The sequence below is a fragment of the Salmo salar genome, chromosome ssa14 (assembly GCF_905237065.1).
Source record: "Salmo salar chromosome ssa14, Ssal_v3.1, whole genome shotgun sequence".
Taxonomy (NCBI): domain Eukaryota; kingdom Metazoa; phylum Chordata; class Actinopteri; order Salmoniformes; family Salmonidae; genus Salmo; species Salmo salar.
In genome coordinates this window covers 58,053,816-58,078,200 of record NC_059455.1, presented here as the reverse complement: position 1 = coordinate 58,078,200, position 24,385 = coordinate 58,053,816, and the positions used below count along the sequence as shown (strand labels likewise).

The window sequence follows — 24,385 nt, the reverse complement described above, 5'->3', positions numbered from 1 at the left end:
ACAGGTGACTGACAGCTTGACATCTTTCACCTGTACTCATCCTAACAATGGAATAAAGCTTCAGCAAATAAGAAATGTATCTCTGCATTTTTTGTTGAGTACTCCAACTCCTTCCTGCCTCAAATTACCGGTAGTCCTTTTGGAAGTTTTTCTTGGTAGGCTATTTTGTTGGATTTTTGTCATTGTTGTGGAGGCCTACCTGAACTCTCATTTAGCAGGGCCACAGTCAATGCTATATCAGCTCAGATGTTCAGGGAAATAATTTGAATGTATGTGTCAGACACGCTTCTCCAGGCGTATTTGCAAATTTTCCACCATAATTTGCAAATAAATTCATAAAAAATCCTACAATGTGATTTTCTGGATTTTATTTCTCATTTTGTCTGTCATAGTTGAAGTGTACCTATGATGAAAATTACAGGCCTCTCTCATCTTTTTAAGTGGGAGAACTTGCACAATTGGTGGCTGACTAAATACTTTTTTGCCCCACTGTATTTGCTAAGCAGAAACATTGTGGTTCAAATACCCAATGGTCTAATGATAGATTTTTTTTATGGATTTTCTCCCAATCCAATAGAAACCTTCCTAGAAGATAAAAAATGTGGTGTTTTGCGTCATCACAATAGTAACATTTATCAATGAGGTGGAATGTCCTTTGTTATCGAAAGTAAAATACTCACGTGCAAATCGTTTTTGGGCAGTGACGTATTCCTCAAAATATTTCTTTTCACACCATAGAAGAATAAACCTGACATCAAATGTATCAAAACGTAAAGGATGATAAATGTATACTATCAAATAAATAAAGTTATAAAGCCAATTAGAATGTAACAGGGAATCCCTGGTTCAAGTCTGCATCCAGGTTTTTCAAGAACAGACCCATTCAAACAGACTTATTTTATGAGAAATACAATAAATCTAACAGTTGTTATTTCTCCTCTTTTGTAGTTCTTAATGGTTGCTTTCATTCCAGTTGTATGCTACTGGGGTAGTTAGTATTCACACAGGTGGATTTAGTCAATAGTTACATTAAACTGTGTAATAAATGTTTTTGTTGCCACTGGTTGGCAGTGGTTTAGTGCCAGTTGTATGCTATGGTTTACAATCAAGGAGGCGGTATAGCAAGCCTTATACATTTAGCTGCCTTTTTTCACTGTGCTGCATCAGCTACAGGATTGACAGGTTCTTGTATTGTTTTTCATTGTATTGTCCATGTTTTAAGATTTACTACTATTGATAACTATGAGTTGATGTTAGGTTAGAGGTATTCCATCAGAGGTATTCCATCAATCTTTTATTTTTATATTTCTGCATAGTGTATTTCATGTGAATGTCTATTTTTGTTGACAAGTCAAAAATAAAATAAAAATGTATCAGTATATATATATATTTTTTTATTACTAAACACTGCTTTATCACATCAACCATAAAAAATATTCCCAGGTAAATTTCAGTAAAAAAAAAAAGAACTCTCCAACACAGACAAAAGTGGATTAAAGATGGTTAAAAGGTGCAATGAGTTCAGAGTTCAATTGTATGTCCACTTTTATGTGTCTGTGCTTCTACTCCGGCTCTTGTTTCATAGACCTTAGTAATGTGGGAATAGATTGACTCCTCCTTTGGATTCCCACCGACGTAATATTGGTCTGTGTCTTCACTGTGCCAGGCCCACTGTGGCATCTCCGTGGCTGATGTCCATGGAGGGAGAACTGATGTGAGTGAAAGACCAGATGGGTTGAGGAGACACGGCTGTCTTGTGTGGCTGGGCTACCACATGCAGAGCAAGGTGAAATTTCAAGCCTCTTATTTCCCTTTCTTCTCCTGCTGACAGTCAGACATGACGGGCTATAAGTGTCTGTGCTCAAAAGGCTAAAGTCTTGTGAGGTCACTTCCTGGTAGTTGTCCTCACGCTGCAGGCGCTTGCAGCTGGGTGGGGCGGCACTGGGGAAATCAGAGTCCAACCAGCTAAGCTTGCGCTTCTGATGGGGCAAGAGTGAAGAAAAACATAAATTAGATACAAGTCTTACATATTATAGATTGCTGTGGGAATCATTATGACAATTACATATTAAACAGTGATAGCTAGAGCAGTAAGAGACCCACTTTGACTGGCATACACAGCTGATTTTGGTGCCATCGTGGCGGAAGACTGGGTGTGGGGTTCTGGGTGGCAGCGACAGGGGTCACATGGGGGAACCACATCTTCAGCATCATCTCTACCTGCAGGAGGGTGCGGAGGAATTTTTCTCTGTGGAAAAAGAGGAGTACTGTCATTAATAGCATGTTACGACATGAAACACTTAAAGTAAATGTGTGACTACACCATAAGTTACTGCTAGCTATACACAAGATGGTTTGCTTACCCCATGTCAGGTTTCTGAAGAATACCCAGGATCCTCTGTAGTCTGTCGATGGCAACGCTCGACTGGAAACTGCTAAGACCTCTCTCAAATCTCCCCGTCTTGAGTCCATTCAGAAGCTCCAACAGGGGTCTGATAAACCTTTGTAGCTCTGAACACTTGGAGAGAGAAGGGAAACAGAAAACATTAATATCTACTGTCTGATAATGTCCCTGGGTGAGAAAATCAGTAACAAAGTATGTTTAAATCAGTCTTTAAAAAAAACAAAACTCACTTTCTGAGCAAAGGCCAGGTCTCCTTGCGTGGTCTCCTCTGTGCTTTCCTTTGTGCAGAATGCGGCACTGCAAGAGGAAGCCACCATGGATGGGTAGATGGTGGTGTGGGGAAAGCATCCCGCTTGTCCACTCCCAGCCATGGACCAGTGTAACCTAGAGGCTGCCTCGCCACCCCCGGCCAGGGAGAAGGGTACTGAGCAGGTCTTGCCACCCCCTGAGCTATCTCCCTCGCTTTCAGAGGTGAAGACATCAATGTCTGCCTCGTCCTCCGTCACATCGCTCTCGCTGAGGAGGAAGCTGGGGGTGGAGGAGCGGGAGCCGTAGGACGGCCATTTGGTGGACATGCTCAACAAATGCATCCCTGGAGAGAGAGAGAGAACAGACCAGGTCAGTCCCAAGGGATATTACAATTAGACATTCCTCAGAGTAACTGATGTAGAGTTAATGGTGACCTAGGCATTACAACAAGTCCGCCATGTAGTAAAACCCTCCTTTAACAAAATGACATAGTCATAGGCATACCTATATCACAATTTAAATGAAAAAAAATATTTAAAAAAAAACGATAACAAATAAAAAACAATAACAACGCAAATTCCTGGGTTTCACGTCACGTTCCAGAATACTAGTAGGTGTGTCCCCTAATAAATATTCAAGAAGGAATGCTGTTAGTCACTGATATTGGTTCAAACTCCCCGAGCTGTTGCGTTGCCATCTATACATGTGATCGTGTGCTGTGTGGGGGTGTGACGCACCCTGTCCAGTGGGATTTGGCTGTATCGCTGTAGGATTTTATGTCAGCTATTAGTTACATTTCAAACATCTGCCCATTTTAACGTCAAACTAATTGACTATCCTGAAACAAAAGGCCAGAGGCTGCATTACACTACATTGTTTCACGCATTATAAAGTTGTCAATGTTCATTGAACGCTTCTCATAAATCCCCTATGCCTTTTCTTTAAATTAGTCTATACTGTATTAATGTCTTAAATAATATATAGATGACATACATAGAGATAACTAAAGCCATGAACTGATTCCAGGTTGGTTTGAGGCGTTAACCAAAAAGAAGGTTCTGGCTAGAGCTGGGAAAGCTGATCCTGAACCAGAGCATACTTCAGGCACAACCAATAATTATTTTACTATTTGCTTAATTATTGTAACCAACAGTGCACATTTGACAGTTCAAATCGGGTTAAAATAGGACTAGGGGAAAAAATCTCTAAAGAAAAACAAAAAGGCACAGCAGGCTATAGCCGATATATCTCTTACCTTTTAGGATGAAGCCGATATCAAGACAATCAAATAAAACAGTAAAATGGATAACTAGTTGAATATCTGCTATTTCCTTCTCCTATTGCAATTCTGATAAGATCCTATTTAAAAATATATATATATGACAAACACTGATGTTGATTGCGCGCTATAGTCGTAAGAGTCCTCTATTCTCAACGTCTCAGTACTGTTTCCTCCTTTTCCTCCTTTCAAATTCCGTTTACCTTTCAGTCCTCAGTACAGCGAGGGGCAACATGTGAATTGCTACCATGCGCTACACGTGCTGAACTGTGTGCGCGGCCACGATTGGTTAGCACTTGGTACAAAACGCTCTCATTGGTTGAGAATATAACCACTCAGTGACTACATAAATACTGATTGGCCAGTAACTTACTTGTCACGCTTTTCTCTCACTACACGTGTCAGACGTGTGGAAGGCTGTGGCTGTATAGTCAGCAAGGAAAAACACGAGGCAGTAACCACAGGGTTTATATAGTGTGGCTGAGGTGTCCTGTCCTGCATTATCATAATGTAAGGCTAGTGATTAGATGGTACTTACGGTTTCGGCTCCACGTATAGAACATGGGACAACAACTGATGTCATCAGCTATGGATCAGCCTGATGATGACGCACCAGAGCTGGGTGAATTAATAATTGGATAATGGTCGAGTTAGGGTGACTACCAACTAAACTCAGCAAAAAAAGAAATGTTCTCTCACTGTCAAGTGCGTTTATTTTCAGCAAACTTAACACGTGTAAATATTTGTATGAACATAACAAGATTCAACAACTGAGGCGTAAACTTAACAAGTTCCACAGACATGTGACTAACAGAAATGGAATAATGTGTCCTTGAACAAAGAGGGGGTCAAAATCAAAAGTAACAGTCAGTATCTGGTGTGGCCACCAGCTGCATTAACCTGTTTAGGATAGGGGGCAGTATTTTCACGGCCGGATAAAAAACGTACACGATTTAATCTGGTTATTACTCCTGCCCAGAAACTAGAATATGCATATAATTAGTAGATGTGGATAGAAAACACCCTAAAGTTTCTAAAACTGTTTGAATGGTGTCTGTGAGTATAACAGAACTCATATGGTAGGCCAAAACCTGAGAAGATTCCATACAGGAAGTGCCATTTCTTGTCCTTCTATAAACTCTTTATGGAAAATAGAGGATCTCTGCTGTAACGTGACACTTTCTAAGGCTCCCATAGGCTCTCAGAAGGCGCCAGAACGGGGAATGATGACTCTGCAGTCCCTGGGCAAAAAACAGTAGGGGTTTTGGAAAGTGGTCGCTCTGAGAAAAATGACACGGGCGCTCGCATGCGAAGACACCATTTTCTATTTTCAGTGTTTGAACGAAAACAAGGTCTCCCGGGCGGAATATTATCGCTATTTTACGAGAAATATCACATAAAAATTGATTTTAAACAGCGTTTGACATGCTTCAAAGTACGGTAATGGAATATTTAGAATTTATTTGTCACGATACGCTCCGGCGCGTTACCCTTCGGATAGTGTCTTGAACGCAAGAACAAACGCAGCTATTTGGATATAACTATGGATTATTTGGAACCAAAACAACATTGGGTGTTGAAGTAGAAGTCCTGGGAGTGCATTCTGACGAAGAACAGAAAAGGTAATCCAATTTTTCTTATAGTAAATCTGAGTTTGGTGAGTGCCAAACTTGGTGGGTGTCAAAATAGCTAGCCATGATGGCCGGGCTATGTACTCAGAATATTGCAAAATGTGCTTTCACCGAAAAGCTATTTTAAAATCGGACACCGCGATTGCATAAAGGAGTTCTGTATCTATAATTCTTAAAATAATTGTTATGTTTTTTGTGAACGTTTATCGTGAGTAATTTAGTAAATTCACCGGAAGTTTTCGGTGGGTATGCTAGTTCTGAACGTCACATGCTAATGTAAAAAGCTGGTTTTTGATATAAATATGAACTTGATTGAACAAAACATGCATGTATTGTATAACATAATGTCCTAGGAGTGTCATCTGATGAAGATCATCAAAGGTTAGTGCTGCATTTATCTGTGGTTTTGGTTTTTGTGACATTATATGCTAGCTTGAAAAATGGGTGTGATTATTTCTGGCTGGGTACTCTCCTGACATAATCTAATGTTTTGCTTTCGTTGTAAAGCCTTTTTGAAATCGGACAATGTGGTTAGATAAAGGAGAGTCTTGTCTTTAAAATGGTGTAAAATAGTCATATGTTTGAAAAATTGAAGTTTTGGGATTTTTGAGGAGTTTGTAATTCGCGCCACGCTCTACCATTGGATATTGGCGAGGCGTTCCGCTAGCGGAACATCTAGATGTTAAGTTAAGTACTGCAGTGCATCTCCTCCTCATCGACTGCACCAGATTTGCCAATTCTTGCTGTGAGATGTTACCCCACTCTTCCACCAAGGCACCTGCAAGTTTCCGGACATTCCTGGGGGCAATGGCCCTAGCCCTCACCCTCCGATCAAACAGGTCCCAGACGTGCTGAATGGGATTGAGATCTGGGCTCTTCGCTGGCCATGGCAGAACACTGACATTCCTGTCTTGCAGGAAATCACGCACAGAACGAGCAGTATGGCTGGTGGCATTGTCATGCTGGAGGGTCATGTCAGGATGAGCCTGCAGGTAGGGTACCACATGAGGGAGGAGGATGTCTTCCCTGTAACGCACAGCGTTGAGATTGCCTGCAATGACAACAAGCTCAGTCCCATGATGCTGTGACACACCGCCCCAGACCACGACGGACCCTCCACCTACAAATCGATCCCGCTCCAGAGTACAGGCCTCGGTGTAACGCTCATTCCTTCGACGATAAACGTGAATCCGACCATCACCCCTGGTGAGACAAAACCGCGACTCGTCAGTGAAGAGCACTTTTTGCCAGTCCTGTCTGGTCCAGCGACGGTGGGTTTGTGCCGATAGGCGACGCTGTTGCCAGTGATGTCTGGTGAGGACGTGCCTTACAACAGGGCTACAAGCCCTCAGTCTAGCCTTTCTCAGCCTATTGCGGACAGTCTGAGCACTGATGGAGGGATTGTGCGTTCCTGGTGTAACTCAGGCAGATGTTGTTGCCATCCTGTACCTGTCCCGCAGGTTTGTTTTTCGTATGTACCGATCCTGTACAGGTGTTGTTACACGTGGTCTGCCACTGCGAGGATGATCAGCTGTCCGTCCTGTCTCCCTGTAGCGCTGTCTTAGGCGTCTCATTAGTATAGACATTGCAATTTATTGCCCTGGCCACATCTGCAGTCCTCATGCCTCCTTGCAGCATGCCTAAGGCACGTTCACGCAGATGAGCAGAGAAATCTTTCTTTTGGTGTTTTTCAGAGTCAGTAGAAAGGCCTCTTTAGTGTCCTAAATTTTCCTAACTGTGACCTTAATTACCTACTGTCTGTAAGTTGTTAGTGTCTTAATGACCGTTCCACAGGTGCATGTTCATAAATTATTTGTGGTTCATTGAACAAGCATGGAAAACAGTGTTTAAACCCTTTACAATGAAGATCTGTGAAGTTACTTGGATTTTTAGTAATTATCTTTGAAAGACAGGGTCCTGAAAAAGGGACATTTCTTTTTTTGCTGAATTTAGTAGATAGTTAACATTTTGTTCTAGTGGGGTAGGCATGTATATTCTGGATTTGGCCAAAACTGCCATGCATGTTTACTCTCCATTTAGTGTATCTTTGTTAAAGCTGTAATATGTAATGTTTTGGACAACCCAACCAAATTCACATAGACATTTTAGTTATAAATATGTAATTCTCATTGAAAGCAAGTCAAAGAAGCTGTTCGATGTGCTTCTTTTTCTATGCTCCCCATTCTTAAGTTTCGTTTTTGTGTCTATTACTTTCGGTTTTGTACACCAGCTTCAAACAGCTGAAAATACAATATTTTTTGTTATGGAAAATATATTTCACAGCGGTTTAGACAGTACAATGATTCTCTACACTCTGCTTGTTTGTTTTGTCACAAACTGAAATTAGGCAAACTATTAGAATTTTAGCAAGAAGGATATGAGTGATTTTTGCATAGTGCACCTTTAATTAGTGTAGATCAGGTATTCCCAAGTACACACAACGCAGTCAGGGGTACGCCAAATAAAAATTGGATTCACATTTAAATATATATTTTTTTTCTTCACATTTTCAAACAGTACATTTATATTTCCAACAGGGCTATACTGTCACGTCCTGACCATGGTAAGCTGTTATTTTCTATGGTAGAGTAGGTCAGGGTGTGACAGGGGGGTTTATTCTATGTGTTCTATTTCTATGTTGTTAGGTTCTAGTTTTTGTATTTCTATGTTGGTTTGTTTGGGATGATCTCCAATTAGAGGCAGCTGGTCCTCGTTGTCTCTAATTGGAGATCATACTTAAGTAGGTGTTTTTCTACCTGGGTTTTTGTGGGTGGTTATTTTTGAGTAGTGTTTGTTTCTCCTCTGCGTCACGGTTTGTTGTTTGGTTTATTCAGTTTATTTATGTATTGCATAGCTTCACAGATTAAATAAAATGTGGAACGACACACACGCTGCACTTTGGTCCTCTTCTCCTTTCGACAGCCGTGACATATACGTACATTTGGGTGAGTTTTTTTCTCACCCGAGTAGCCTCGTTTCACTTCCAAAAATAAAATTCAACCATCTAGTATTCAGCGAAATAACAACACAATGTCAAATACAGGTAGCCTAGTCAAATAATTAACATCCAATCACATTAACCCTTACTCTCTCACGGGAAACCTTCACTCTTGCGCAGACATTTAGAAACTTAACATGAAAATTTGAAAAATAAGCCACGGCATTTTTTTTTAGCAAGAATAAAGAAGACTTTCGAGTAGTAAGACATGTATAAAAGCAACAGATACCATTAATAAGAAGGGGCTAGAAGTGTCTTATATGGTGAGCTACCGAGTGGCTAGGACAGGCAAGCCCCATACTATTGTGGGGGACTTAATTCTTCCTGCTGCCGCGGATATGGCTGGGACAATGCTGGGGGAAATGGCCCAAAAAACTATACAGACAATGTCTTCATCACTGTTTCACGACGCATCAGTGACATGGCAGGAGATGTTTTGAAACAATTACTGCTTTGCATACAAGCCAGTGAATTATATGCGTTACAGCTGGATGAGTCAGAAGTGGTGGGCCTGGCACAGCTCCTGGTATATGTCCGTTACGTTTATGGGGGGTCAAATAAGGAAGACATCCTCTTCTGCAAACCACTGGAAACCCGGACAACATGAGAGGATATTTTTAAAATACTGGACAGCTATGACACCAAATGGACTTAAGTGGTCAAGATCTGTTGGTATTGATGGCGTAAAAGCCATGACAGGGAGACATAATGGAGTGGTAACGCGCGTGCAAGCAGTTGCTCCCGACGCCACTTGGGTACACTGCAGCATACACGAGAGACTCTTGCTGCCAAGGGAATGCCTGACAGCTTGAAAGATGTTTTGGACACTTCAGTGAAATGGTTAACTTTGTTAAAGCAAGGCCCCTGAACTCTCGTGTATTTTCTGCATTATGCAAGGGTACGGGCAGCGACCATGTAACGCTTTTACAACATACATACAGAAGTGCACTGGATATCAAGGGGAAAATTATTGACACGTTTTTTTAATTGAGAGACGAATTTAAAGTTATTTACTGACCATAATTCTCACTTGTCTGACCGCTTGTAAGATGACGGGTTAGAGTGAAGCACCTGAGTGAGCTGGGTGCGCAGCTACGCAGGTTCTTTCCCAAAACAGACACAAACAATTGGATTCATTATCCCTTTCATGCCCTGCCTCCAGTCCACTTAATCAGAAGCCACTGCCAGATTTCTGGATTGGGCTGTACTCAGAGTATCCTGCCTTGGCAAATCGTGCTGTTAACCTGTTTGGGATAGGGGCAGTATTTTCACGGCCGGATAAAAAACGTACCCGATTTAATCTGGTTACTACTCCTGCCCAGAAACTAGAATATGCATATAATTAGTAGATTTGGATAGAAAACACTCTAAAGTTCCTAAAACTGTTTGAATGGTGTCTGTGAGTATAACAGAACTCATATGGCAGGCCAAAACCTGAGAAGATTCCATACAGGAAGTGCCCTGTCTGATAATTTGTTGTCCTTCTGTAGAATCTCTATCGAAAATACAGCATCTGTGCTGTAACGTGACATTTTCTAAGGCTTCCATTGGCTCTCAGAAGGCGCCAGAAAGTGGAATGGGGTGTCTGCAGTCTCTGGGCGAAGAACAGCAGGAGAATTTGTGAGTGGTCAGGCTGGGAACAGTGACACTGGAGATGCGCGTCCAGGAGACTACTCCATTTTTTTTATTTCAGCCTTTGAATGAATACAATGTCGCCTGGTTGGAATATTATCGCTATTTTACGAGAAAAATAGCATAAAAATTGATTTTAAACAGCGTTTGACATGCTTCTAAGTATGGTAATGGAATATTTTGACATTTTTTGTCACGAAATGCGCTCGCCTGTCACCCTTCGAATAGTGACCTGAACGCACGAACAAAACGGAGCTATTTGAATATAACTATGGATTATTTGGAACCAAAACAACATTTGTTGTTGAAGTGGAAGTCCTGGGAGTGCATTTTGATGAAAAACAGCAAAGGTAATCCAATTTTTTAATAGTAATTCTGAGTTTGGTGAGCCCCAAACATGGTGGGTGTCAAAATAGCTAGCCATGATGGCCGGGCTATGTACTCAGAATATTGCAAAATGTGCTTTCGCCGAAAAGCTATTTTAAAATCTGACATAGCGTTTGCATAAAGGAGTTCTGTATCTATAATTCTTAAAATAATTATGTTTTTTGTGAACGTTTATCATGAGTAATTTAGTAAATTCACCGGAAGTTTGCGGTGGGTATGCTAGTTCTGAACATCACATGCTAATGTAAAAAGCTGTTTTTTGATATAAATATGAACTTGATTGAACAAAACATGCATGTATTGTATAACATAATGTCCTAGGAGTGTCATCTGATGAAGATCATCAAAAGGGTAGTGCTGCATTTAGCTGTGGTTTTGGTTTTTGTGACATATATGCTTGCTTTGAAAATGGCTGTGTGATTATTTTTGGCAGGGTACTCTCCTGACATAATCTAATGTTTTGCTTTCGCTGTAAAGCCTTTTTGAAATCGGACAATGTGGTTAGATTAACGAGAGTCTTGTCTTTAAAATGGTGTAAAATAGTCATATGTTTGAGAAATTGAAGTTATAGCATTTTTGAGGTATCTGTATTTCACGCCACGCTCTACCATTGGATATTGGTGAGGCGTTCCGTCTGTCCCTAAAAGTTAAGACACCGATGCCCTTTCCAACCTCGTACCTATGTGAGAGTGGATTCTCGGCCCTCGCTAGCATGAAAAACTAAATTATGAATTATGGTCCTGTAAGAGCTCTTTGTCACTTCCCATGAGCCGGGTTGTGACAAAAACACTCATTCTTATGTTTAACAAATGTATCTTATAGTGTGTGTGTGGCATGCTTACAATGATGGCAAAACAACAACATTTGAGAGTGCGCTGACCCTGATGCTAGAGGGGGTACGCAGCTGGAGGTTGAATGTTTGAAGGAGTAGGGACTATAGAAAGTTTGGGTACCACTGGTGTAGATAAATTATACCCTATAATAGCCATTTACATTTTTTGGATGACCCAACCATTCCTAAAACATATAGTCTGATCCAGAAATGAACAGGCCTAATTAATCAAGCAATTATATTTGGCGGTCCTTCCACAATGTTGTTATGGAGTGTTTACAGACATATTCAATTTCGCTCTATCCCAGTCTGTTGTCCCCACTTGCTTCAAGATGTACACCATTGTCCCTGTACCCAAGAAAGTGAAGGTAACTGAACTAAATGACTATCGTCTCGCCCTGTAACACTCACTTCTGTCATCATGGAGTACTTTGAGAGGCTAGTTAAGGATCATATCACATCCACCTTACACAACACCCTAGACCAGGGGTGTCAAACTCATTCCATGGAGGGCCTAGTGTCTGCAGGTTTTAGTTTTTTTCCTTTCAATTAAGCCCTAGACAACCAGTTGTGGAGTTCCTTACTAATTATCAAACTTAATTCATCAATCAAGTACAAGGGCGTAGCGAAAAACCGCTGACACTTTGCCCTCCATGGAATGAGTTTGACACCTGTGCCCTAAACCCCCTACAATTTGCATAACGCCCCAACAGATCCATGGATGAAGCAATCGCAAACACCATCGCACTGCCCTATCCCGTCTGGACAAGAGGAATACCTATGTAAGAATGCCGTTCATCAACTGCAGCTCAGGCTTCAACACCATAATGCCCTCCAAGCTCATCACTAAGCTCGTGGCACAGGGTTTGAACCCTGCCCTGTGCAACTCGGTTATGGACTTCCTGACGGTCCAACCCCAGGTGGTGAAGATAGGCAACACCTCCGCTACGCTGATCATCAACACGGGGTCCCCACAAGGGTGTGTGCGTGCCTAGCCCCCTCCTGTACTCCCTGTTCACCTATGACAGCGTGGCTACGCATGTCTCCTAATCAATCATTTAGTTCTTAGACGACACAATAGTGGTAGGCCTGATTACCAACGACGACAAGACAGCCTAGAGGGAGGACAACCTCTCCCTCAACGTCAACAAAACAAAGGAGTTGATCATGGACTTTAGGAACCAGCAGAGGGAGCACGCCCTCAAAACACATCGACTGGGCCGGAGTGGAGAGGTTGAAAAGCTTCAAGTTCCTCGGCGTCCACATCACTGACAACCTGAAATGGTCCATCCACAGACAGCGTGGTGAAGGCGGCCTAACAGCACCTCTTCAACCTCAGGAGGCTGAAGAAATTTGGCTTAGACCACTGAGCCAAGGCCTGTTGACCCCGCTATCTATAAGGCAGAGACAGTACAGGTGCATCAAAGCTGGGACAGAGAGACTGAAAAACAGCTTCTATCTCCAGGCCACCAGACTGTTAAATAGTCACCACTAGCTGGCCTCCGCCCAGTACCCTTCCTTGAATTTAGTCCCTGTTACTAGCTGGCTACCACCCGATACTCAACCCTGCACCTTCGAGACTGCTGCCGTATGTACAAAGTTATTGACCACTGGTTACTACAATATAATTTTACATACTGTTTTACCCACTTCATATGCATATACTGTTTTCTAGTTAAGGCTCATCCTATATAATTACTGCTGTACACACCTTTTCTACTCAAATACTGTCCATAATATCTATACACATATACAGTACCTTCGGAAAGTATTCAGACCCCTTGACTTTTTCCACATTCTGTTACGTTACAGCCTTATTCTAAAATGGATTAATTTGTTTTTTTCCCCCTCATCAAGGCACTAGTTATATACTGGACTCTGAGATTGCTCATTCTAATATTTGTTAATTATTTTCTTTAAATGTTTTTGATTTGCGAACATAAGCATTTCGCTACACCTGTGTGAACATAAGCAAAAAATATTTTTATTTATTTAACCTTTATTTAACTAGGCAAGTCAGTTAAGAACAAATTCTTATTTACAATGACGGCCTACCCCAGCCAAACCCGGATGACTTTGGGCCAATTGTGCGCCGCCCTATGGGATTCCCAATCACGGCCGGATGTGATTCAGCCTGGATTCGAACCAGGGACTGTAGTAACGCCTCTTGCACTGAGATTATGTGCCCGAGTAGTGCTGCGTGTGTAACCAATAATATTTTATTTGAAACAATGAGAATTTCAGGCAATTTCTTGAGACAAGTGTATCATGAGACATTGCTTGAAATGAGTGGCCAACATGTTGTAGATTTACCTTTTAAACAGTCTCCACAATTTACATTATAGTCTATTGCCCACTTTCCAAAATCATTGATTCTGACTTCCACCACTTCTCTATTGGAGGTAGGTCAGCCGCCATCCGAAAAACTTGCAAATCCATCATAGATCATGTATTGCCCTACTCCACAATGCCAAGGTGATTTGCTCTGGCCAGCAACGTCTGCATGGCAGCAAGTGCTTATGCTTTTATGGGCGCAAGAGCACGAGCTTACATTGGGGGCCCCAATTTAGAATAACCCGTGGATGTGACAACCCGTCCGTAGTTTATGCATCTCTGGCAAGGAATGGACTTAAATGGACCGTAAAGGGGTGCACGATATAGGAAATAGGGTACAATTTGGGATGAAGCCAATGTCTTAGGAGACATATCCTGCTGTCATGCATAATTACACTGCTGTTCAAATTCTCCTTTTAAAATGTTACTACATGATAAAATGAATATATTGTTATCAATTTGCAACCTAATCTATAAATTAAATTGTTATCGATAAATTGTTTGTTCATTCCACAACAAATGCCATTCTTTTTTACAATACTCTAACAAAGTTTTGTATGAAGGACGTTTTCATTTATATAACATGGCTTACCTTAAGAGTGCAATATGGCACAAAACTAATGAAAATAAGTGGTGGGCGCAAGCAAAATTGGTTAATTTAATCTCAGAAACAAACGTACTAGAAAAAAAAACTTACAATGAGACAATTTATTTCACTTCAGTATTACCACAACTTTTGAACCAGGTGCGAAACATCAATTTGGCTTTGTGTCTAAAATGATAACAATAGTTTGATGTAAATAGTTACTGTCATGTTTCATTTCTCAAACAAGACATAGACATGCTCGCCTCTGGCATACTGTGCTATAATGAACAGGGAAAATGACCATTCAAAACAGAAGATATCATTTTGATGATAAACAATTTTTCAAAGTGTCAGCCACTAACCCTAACCCTTTGGATTGTGGAATACAAATCTTGTTTGATCCGGTTTATTGAAGTTCCCTTCAGAGGACTTTTCTTTCCCCTTCCATCTTCCAGCTGGGTAGTGCTAACTCAGTGAGCTCTTACTCCTAACGGTCCTCGTCGCACAGACGGAACATAGCCCTCCGTCTAGGAGCCGACCCAGGGGTCTTGTCTTTGCGTCCGGGAGATGAAGGAGATCTTCCTGGCCATTTCAGAATGATAGATCCTCTTGCAGTTCTCATAGTTCTCTCGCTGCCTGCGCCGACAGGGCTTCTCATAGTAGCGCTTTCGTTTCACCGTTTCGATAATTCCATCCACAGACAGCACTCTTAAAGGGTGTAAAATGAGAGAGCAGAGAGAACTGGGTTAGAAGTAGGCCTATACCTGTATACCTTCCATGTAAAATGTTTTATTTTTTGATATGAGGATGTGTTCGCCATTATACGTCTTATTAAAAGGCTTATAATATGTCTCTGAGTAGTAGGAAATATTAATTCATCTCAAACGGCTGTTTTTTAGTCAGCATCATGCACGGATAACAAGACATAAGGGGGTTATCATAGGACTTAACTAGTCTTAAAATGCAATGTATCAGAACGTTAAAGCCACAGGCTTTAGGTAAAATCGGAATTTCTAATATGTAAGAGGGAACGGAGAGGCTTAGGGAAAGGTAGGCAACCAAGCAGGAAGGGAGGGAAAGCAGTAGAAAATAGCCCCTCCCCGATGGTAGCAATGTTGGGAGATACTGATTTGGTGATCGTGAACACGGTAGCAAGCTAAATCTTCAGAACAGGATCTGGCACCGCTCAGTTTTGGACTGTTTCGTTCCAGAACCCATTTGCCATAATCCGGTACCTCGTGGCGTGACAAATTATTGGGACTGTTTGCAATGTAACATTTTTAATAAAAGCAATCAGAGTTAATTCAAGTTGCCTCTAATTACCATGCCCGCAAAAAAAACCGTAATGTGAAAACGTGTCTGTTATTCAACATTTTTCATTTGTGTTGGGCCGGCATGGGTTTTTGTTTGCACAACATTTCTGCCTACAGACCAACGCGTGGCCATGTCGCTCACAGAACTAGATTCACATTATATGACATTGCTCCCTCTCTCTGCTCTGATGGACATGAGCCTGCAACTCTTCTCTCTCCAGCTATGCACTTCATTTACTTCCTTATAGAAGCATAGCGTCGGGAATGGTGCTGGAGGTGCTGATGAATTGAAATACATTTAACAAAGTCATAGAACTACTGCTGTCTGTTCAGAAACAAATTCAACAGTTCAGAATACTACAGCAGGAGTAGGCCTATCATTTAGCCACAGAAGCAATAGCTTATTTTAAAAAAAATGTATTGCCTTGCTGTGGATTGTGTGTAGCCCAATCACAAAGCATGCCTACAGTCGGGCAAATCTGTGAACGGCATCAAATTAAATGTTATTTGTAACATGCGGCGAATACAACAGATGTAGACCTTACAGTGAAATGCTTACTTATAAGCCCTTAACCAACAATGCTTTAAGAAGTTAACACTTATTTTTCTTAAGTAAAAAATGTAAAATAAAAGTAACAAATAATTAAAACAGCAGCAGTAAAATAACAAGCGAGGCTATATACAGGGGATACCGGTAGAGTCAATGTGCGGGGGCACCTGTTAGTCGAGGTAGCAGAGGTAATATGTACATGTAGGTAGAGTTAAAGTGACTATGCACAGATAACAAAAAGAGTAGCAGCAGTGTAAAAGAGGGGTCTGGGTAGCCCTTTGATTAGCTGTTCAGTAGTCTTATGGCTTGGGGGTAGAAGCTGTTAATAAGCCTCTTAGACCTAGACTTGGCGCTCCGGTACCGCTTGCCGTGCGGTAGCAGAGAGAACAGTCTGTGACTAGGGTGGTTGGAGTCTGACAATTTTTAGGGCCTTCCTCTTGACACCTCCTGGTATAGAGGTCCTGGATGGCAGGCAGCTTAGCCCCAGTGATGTACTGGGCTGTACGCACTACCCTTTGTAGTGCCTTGCGGTCGGAGGCCGAGCACTTTCCGTACCAGGCAGTGATGCAACCAGTCAGGATGCTCCTGATGGTGCAGCTCTAGAACTTTTGAGGATCTGGGGACCCATGCCAAATTTTTTCAGTCTCCTGAGGGGGAATAGGCTTTGTCGTGCCCTCTTCACGACTGTCTTGGTGTGCTTGGACCATGTTAGTTTGTTGGTGATGTGGACACCAAGGAATTTGAAGCTCTCAACCTGCTCCACTACAGCCCCGTCGATGAGAATGGGGGCGTGCTTGGTCCTCCTTTTCCTGTAGTCCACAATGATCTCCTTTGTCTTGATAATGTTGAGGGAGAGGTTGTTGTCCTGGCACCGCACGGCTAGGTCTCTGACCTCCTCCCTATAGGCTGTCTCATCGTTGTCGGTGATCAGGCCTACCACTGTTGTGTCATGGGCAAACTTGATGGTGTTGGAGTCATGCCTGGACATGCAGTCATGAGTGAACAGGGAGTACAGGAGGGGACTGAGCCGCACCCCTGAGCGGCCCCCGTGTTGAGGATCAGCGTGGCGGATGTGTTACCACCTACCTTTACCACCAGTTGCAGAAGGTGTTTAGTCCCAGGGTCCTTAGCTTAGTGATGAGCATTGAGGGCACTATGATGTTGAACGCTGAGCTGTAGTCAATGAATAGCATTCTCACACAGGTGTTCCTCCACTCTTCTGGGAAGACTTTCCACTAGATGTTAGCACATTGCTGCAGGGACTTGCTTCCATTCAGCCACAAGCATTAGTGACGTCAGGCACTGATGTTGGGTGATTAGGCCTGGCTCTCAGTCAGCGTTCCAATTCATCCCAAAGGTGTTCGATGGGGTTGAGGTCAGGGCTCTGTGAAAGGTCAGTCAAGTTCTTCCACACCGATCTCGACAAACCATTTCTGTATGGACCTTGCTCTGTCACGCTGAAACAGGAAGGGCCTTCCCCAAACTGTTGCCACAAAGTTGGAAGCACAGAATTGTCTAGAATGTCATTGTATGCTGTAGCGTTAAGATTTCCCTTCACTGGAACTAAGGGGCCTAGCCCAAAACATGAAAAACATCCCCAGATCATTATTCCTTCTCCACCAAACTTTACAGTTGGCACTGTATTCGCGCAGGTAGCGGTCTCCTGGCATCTGCCAAACCCAGAATCAGCTGTCGGACTGCCAGATGGTGAAGCGTGATTCAGAGAACAGGTTTCCGCTGCTCCAGAGTCCAATGGCGGCGAGCTTTAAACCTCTCTAGCCGATGCTTGGCATTGCGCATGGTGATCTTAGGCTTCTGTGCAGCTGCTTGGCCATGGAAACCCATTTCATGATGCTCCCGGCAAGCAGTTCTTGTGCTAACGTTGCTTCCAGAGGCCATTTGGGACTCCATAGTGAGTGTTGAAACCGAGGACGGATGATTTTTACGCGCTACAAACTTCCGCAAGCGGTGGTCCCTTTCTGTGAGCTTATGTGGCCTACCACTTCGCGGCTGAGCCATTGTTGCTCCTAGACGTTTCTGACGAACTGACTTATTGGAAAGGTGTCACCCTATGATGGTGCCACTTTGAAAGTGACTGAGCACTTCAGTACGGGCCATTCTAGTGAATTGCGCATCATTGGGCGAGTCAGTGAAACTGGAAAGCTTTTTTAGGACTATAATTTCATCCTCAAATTGTACAATGTGTCTCCACATACCTAAATCCAATTGTATTGGTCACGTACACATATTTAGCGGATGTTATTGCGCTTGTAGCGAAATGCTTGTGGTCCTAACTCCAACAGTGCAGTAATATCTAACAATTCACAACAATACACAAATCTAAAAGTAAAATAATGATATTAAGAAATATATAAATATCACTGTAAAGACGTAGCCTATTGTCCACCTAATTTACTTACATGAAATATTATTGCATTCCGTTGAGCGCGGGTGAAAACCAATTTATATTACGTTTATACACTGTTCTAGGCGATACAATCAATTACATATCCTGCTGTTGGATCCGCTGACCTGTGCGTGGCAGTAATTAGTGAATTTACTGGAGGTGCAGAAGGGGATTTTCACTTGGTCAAAAACAATACTTAGATTTTTGGGAAGTAACGTTACATACCGGCCGTAATCATAGAGTTTCGCTGAGCAACTATCGTTCTTTGGTAAGTGGCCTACCAAATGGATTTTGACATTTAAGCTTGAAAAACTAGTGAACTGCAAGTTGAGCGTCTGCTTCCTGGGTTTAAAGGACAATCGCCAAATTCAACGTTTACCGTATGGATTCTGTCTACACCGGAAGTCATGTCGGAATGACATTGATCAAGTTAGCTACGTTTGAACGACGATGTTCAAATAATACGCTGACTTACAATAGGTAACGTTAGCTATCTCAGTAACTTAAAAATACATGTGGAAATACGATACCTATTTAGAGCCTTGTAAGCTGCATCGATATTGCCCTCTTGGACCATCACCGTCCGAGCAACAAAACGAAGGTGGTTCGCCATGTTGTGACTGATGCAGTCGTCCGGGTGGAAGCAAACGACTACAAAATCTTCTGTTCCGCAGTAATAGGAAATTGGAATCAGAAAATCGTATTCAACACTAGATGGCGCTACATCGACATCTTATCCTGTGCTTAAGCTTTACTTTTGTCATGCACTCATTATATAACTACATTTGATTAGATTCGACAAAATAAGATTTATAATTCATAATCATGTCAATAAATATTGAATTACTACTAACCAGGTAGCTCTGTTTTATAAAAGCTATATCAATATGTTGGTACTAGTCTTGTTGTTTTTATTACATTACATTTCTTCAATGTTTCCACCAGTTACTAACATTTCTCAACACAAAATGGCCATATGGAGTGCATAATTAATGTAGCAATATGCATTACACTCAGCTCCGTTTTTAAATCCATCAGTTCAGGTCATCCATGAATTAAAATAAAAAATCATGAATTCATGAAGATAATATTTGTTTGGCTTTTTTTTCAATTCTTGAATTGAATGTCAATCATCACATCATCTGAATTGAAGTGGAATTTGCCCTATGAAGACACAAAGACACATTCATACATTGGGAATGACTGTTACCCTCAATTGCTCCTCTGTGATTATGTCCTGTAAAATGAGAATGCATTCAGGGGAAACATGAACAATCAAGAGATTTGAAAGGATACCAGTTGTCATAACAACAGGGACTAGATGTCCTCACATTTTTTCAGAGGACCTTCTCCTCTCCTTTATCTAACTCAGTCCTCAGCTGGGCCTCTTAGCCTCATAGGCTATGTCCAAGTGGCACCCTATTATCTATATTGTGAACTCCTTCTGAAAGGTCTTTGGTCAAAAGTAGTGCACTATGGAGGGTATAGGGTTCAATTTCGGACTTACCCATATTCTTCAGGGAGAGATGAAAGGGGGTGAGGTCAGCCAACAGTGAGTGCGGGACTGTACATCTCATTCAAATGATGAAGTATGTTATTGAGCTGGGGGGGGGTAATGAGGGGGGGATAGAAGCGTTTACCACTGGAATATTTTGCATCATAGATACATGTTTTGGGTTGAATATTTGTAGGTTGGTAGAATACACAGTGTTAGGTTTCCAGGGGTATTAGTTCTGATCCCGACTTGTTGAAATGTTCTTGGCAGGAGAAAGAGGAGAGGGAGGGGGGTTGTAAGAGGCTGTGGAGGAGACGGAACCAGCGGGACAGAATTGGTTGGTAATTACCTCTTGACATTTGGGGAGAGAGAGAGGTGTACAAATACTTTAACTATTTGCACATGATTACAACACTATATAAAGACATAATATAACATTTGAAATGTCTTTATTCTTTTGGAACTTTTGTGAGTGTAATGTTTTCTGTACATTTTTTATAGTTTCTCACTTGTGTTTATTATCTACAGTGAGGGGGGAAAAGTATTTGATCCCCTGCTGATTTTGTACGTTTGCCCACTGACAAAGAAATGATCAGTCTATAATTTTAATAGTAGGTTTATTTGAACAGTGAGAGACAGAATAAACACACAAAAATCCAGAAAAACGCATGTCAAAAATGTTAAAAATTCATTTGCATTTTAATGAGGGAAATAAGTATTTGACCCCCTCTCAATCAGAAAGATTTCTGGCTCCCAGGTGTCTTTTATACAGGTAACGAGCTGAGATAAGGAGCACACTCTTAAAGGGAGTGCTCCTAATCTCAGCTTGTTACCTGTATAAAAGACAACTGTCCACAGAAGCAATCAATCAATCAGATTCCAAACTCTCCACCATGGCCAAGACCAAAGAGCTCTCCAAAGATGTCAGGGACAAGATTGTTGACCTACACAAGGCTGGAATGGGCTACAAGACCATCGCCAAGCAGCTTGGTGAGAAGGTGACAACAGTTGGTGCGATTATTCGCAAATGGAAGAAACACAAAAGAACTGTCAATATCCCTCGGCCTGGGGCTCCATGCAAGATCTCACCTGGTGGAGTTGCAATGATCATGAGAACGGTGAGGAATCAGCCCAGAACTACACGGGAGGATCTTGTCAATAGGCAGCTGGGACCATAGTCACCAAGAAAACAATTGGTAACACACTACGCCATGAAGGACTGAAATCCTGCAGCGCCCGCAAGGTCCCCCTGCTCAAGAAAGGACATATACATGCCCGCCTGAAGTTTGCCAATGAACATCTGAATGATTCAGAGGACAACTGGGGGAAAGTGTTGTGGTCAGATGAGACCAAAATGAAGCTCTATGGCATCAACTCAACTCGCCGTGTTTGGAGGAGGAATGCTGCCTATGACCCCAAGAACACCATCCCCACCATCAAACATGGAGGTGGAAACATAATGCTTTGGAGGTGTTTTTCTGCTAAGGGGACAGGACAACTTCACCGTATCAAAGGGCCATGTACCGTCAAATCTTGGGTGAGAACCTCCTTTCCTCAGCCAGGGCATTGAAAAGGGGTCGTGGATGGGTATTCCAGCATGACAATGACCCAAAACACACGACCAAGGCAACAAATGAGTGGCTCAAGAAGAAGCACATTAAGGTCCTGGAGTGACCTAGTCAGTCTCCAGACCTTAATCCCATAGAAAATCTGTGGAGCTAGCTGAAGGTTCGAGTTGCCAAACGTCAGCCTCAAAACCTTAATGACTTGGAGAAGATCTGCAAAGAGGAGTGGGACAAAATCCCTCCTGAGATGTGTGCAAACCTGGTGGCAAACTACAAGAAACGTCTGACCTCTGTGATTGCCAACAAGGGTTTTGCCACCAAGTACAAGTCATGTTTTGCAGAGGGGTCAAATACTTATTTCCCTCATTAAAATGCAAATCAATTTATTACATTTTTGACTTGCGTTTTTCTGGATTTTTTTTATTGTTATTCTGTCTCTCACTGTTCAAATAAACCTACCATTAAAATTATAGACTGATCATTTCTTTGTCAGTGGGCAAATGTACAAATTCAGCAGGGGATCAAATACCTTTTTCCCTCACTGTATTTCACTTGCTTTGGCAATATAAACATATGTTTCCCATCCAATAAAGCCCTTTGAAATTGAATTGAGAGGGTTGTTTAATTTTACACCCTCACCCTGTCACCTCTCTGTTGTTGGGGTCCATTTGACTTTGATCTCTCACTCTGTTAAATATGCAACACTTTTAAAGGCTGACAAATTGTATGGTTGCAAACTCATTTGCTCACTTTCACCCCTAGATTTTCGAATTGCATGTCATGATTTTGGAAGAGAGGATTTTCACTAGAGTGCAACCAAAGGGATGGAGAGAGGTACAGTTGAAGTCGGAAGTTTACATACACTTAGGTTGGAGTCATTAAAACTCGTTTTTCAACCACTCCACAAATGTCTTGTTAACAAACTATAGTTTTGGCAAGTTTGTTAGGACATCTACTTTGTGCATGACACAAGTCATTTTTCCAACAATTGTTACAGACAGATTATTTCACTTATAATTCACTGTATCACAATTCCAGTGGGTCAGAAGTTTACATACACTAACTTGACTGTGCCTTTAAACAGCTTGGAAAATTCCAGAAAATTATGTCATGGCTTTAGAAGCTTCTGATAGGCTAATTGACAACATCTGAGTCAATTGGAGGTGCACCTGTGGATGTATTTCAAGGCCTACCTTCAAACTCAGTGCCTCTTTGCTTGACATCATGGGAAAATCAAAAGAAATCAGCCAAGACCTCAGAAAAAAATTTTGTAGACCTCCACAAGTCTGGTTCATCCTTGGGAGCAATTTCCAAACGCCTGAAGGTACCATGTTCATCCGTACAAACAATAGTACGCAAGTATAAACACCATGGGACCACGCAGCCATCATACCGCTCAGGAGGGCGACGCGTTCTGTCTCCTAGCGATGAACGTACTTTGGTGCGAAAAGTGCAAGTCAATCGCAGAACAACAGCAAAGGACCTTGTGAAGATGCTGGAGGAAACAGGTACTAAAGTATCTATAGCCACAGTAAAACAAGTCCTATATCAACATAACCTGAAAGGCTGCTCAGCAAGGAAGAAGCCACTGCTCCAAAACCGCCATAAAAAGAGCCAGACTACAGTTTACAACTGCACATGGGGACAAACATCGTACATTTTGGAGAAATGTTCTCTGGTCTGATGAAAGAAAAATAGAACTGTTTGGCCATAATGACCATCGTTATGTTTGGAGGAAAAGGGGGGAGGCTTGCAAGCCGGAGAACACCATCCCAACCGTGAAGCACAGGGGTGGCAGCATCATGTTGTGGGGGTGCTTTGCGTCAGGAGGGACTGGTGCACTTCACAAAATAGATGGCATCATGAGGCAGGAAAATTATGTGGATATATTGAAGCAACATCTGAAGACATCAGTCAGGAAGTTAAAGCTTGGTCGTAAATGGGTCTTCCAAATGGACAATGACCCCAAGCATACTTCCAAAGTTGTGGCAAAACGGCTTAAGGACAACAAAGTCAAGATATTGGAGTGGCCATCACAAAGCCCTGACCTCAATCCCATAGAACATTTGTGGGCAGAACTGAAAAAGCGTGTGCAAGCAAGGAGGCCTACAAACCTGACTCAGTTACACCAGCTCCGTCAGGAGGAATGGGCCAAAATTCACCCAACTTATTGTGGGAAGCATGTGGAAGACTACCTGAAACGTTTGACCAAAGTTCAACAATTGAAAGGTAATGCTACCAAATAGTTATTGAGTGTATGTTAACTTCTGACCCACTGGGAATGTGATGAAAGAAATAAAAGCTGAAATAAATCATTCTCTCTACTATTATTCTGACATTTCACATTCTTAAAATAAAGTGGTGATCCTAACTGACCTAAGTCAGGGAAGTTTTACTAGGATTAAATGTCAGGAATTGTGAAAAACTGAGTTTAAATGTACTTGGCTAAGGTGTATGTAAACTTCCGACTTCAACTGTATAAGGAGGAGATAGTGGTCTTTCTTCAGTTACTTATAATAGAGGTCTGTTTTGTAAACACATAAACATGTAAAGACATGAAACTGTGTTTTGTTCCAGAGAGGTCTAGAACGTATCATCTCATTGGGAAGCATTTCAAGATTTCTGAGGCCTATGTGTCAAACAAGAACAATTTATGTGCTTTAAGGTAGCCTATTCTTGAATTAATTGGTGAATATAATTAGGCATGATTACAAATATATATT

At 41.9% G+C, this 24,385-nt stretch overlaps 2 protein-coding genes across 2 annotated transcripts; both read right to left on the bottom strand.

The window, feature by feature from the left end:
• Positions 1 to 1,373: 1,373 nt before the first annotated feature.
• ciarta (circadian associated repressor of transcription a) lies at positions 1,374 to 4,178 on the bottom strand. Its single transcript, XM_014142069.2, has 5 exons — positions 3,909 to 4,178; positions 2,635 to 2,996; positions 2,364 to 2,518; positions 2,104 to 2,248; positions 1,374 to 1,979 (listed from the first exon to the last, which is right to left on the bottom strand). Exons 2-5 carry the CDS (start codon positions 2,992 to 2,994, stop codon positions 1,563 to 1,565), a joined length of 1,077 nt encoding a protein of 358 aa, XP_013997544.1. The 5' UTR covers positions 2,995 to 2,996; positions 3,909 to 4,178; the 3' UTR covers positions 1,374 to 1,562.
• Positions 4,179 to 14,439: 10,261 nt separating this feature from the next.
• Positions 14,440 to 19,260, bottom strand: mrps21 (mitochondrial ribosomal protein S21). The gene is made up of 2 exons (XM_014142070.2): positions 19,133 to 19,260; positions 14,440 to 15,040 (listed from the first exon to the last, which is right to left on the bottom strand). Exons 1-2 carry the CDS (start codon positions 19,213 to 19,215, stop codon positions 14,860 to 14,862), a joined length of 264 nt encoding a protein of 87 aa, XP_013997545.1. The 5' UTR covers positions 19,216 to 19,260; the 3' UTR covers positions 14,440 to 14,859.
• Between the last annotated feature and the right edge of the window lie 5,125 nt (positions 19,261 to 24,385).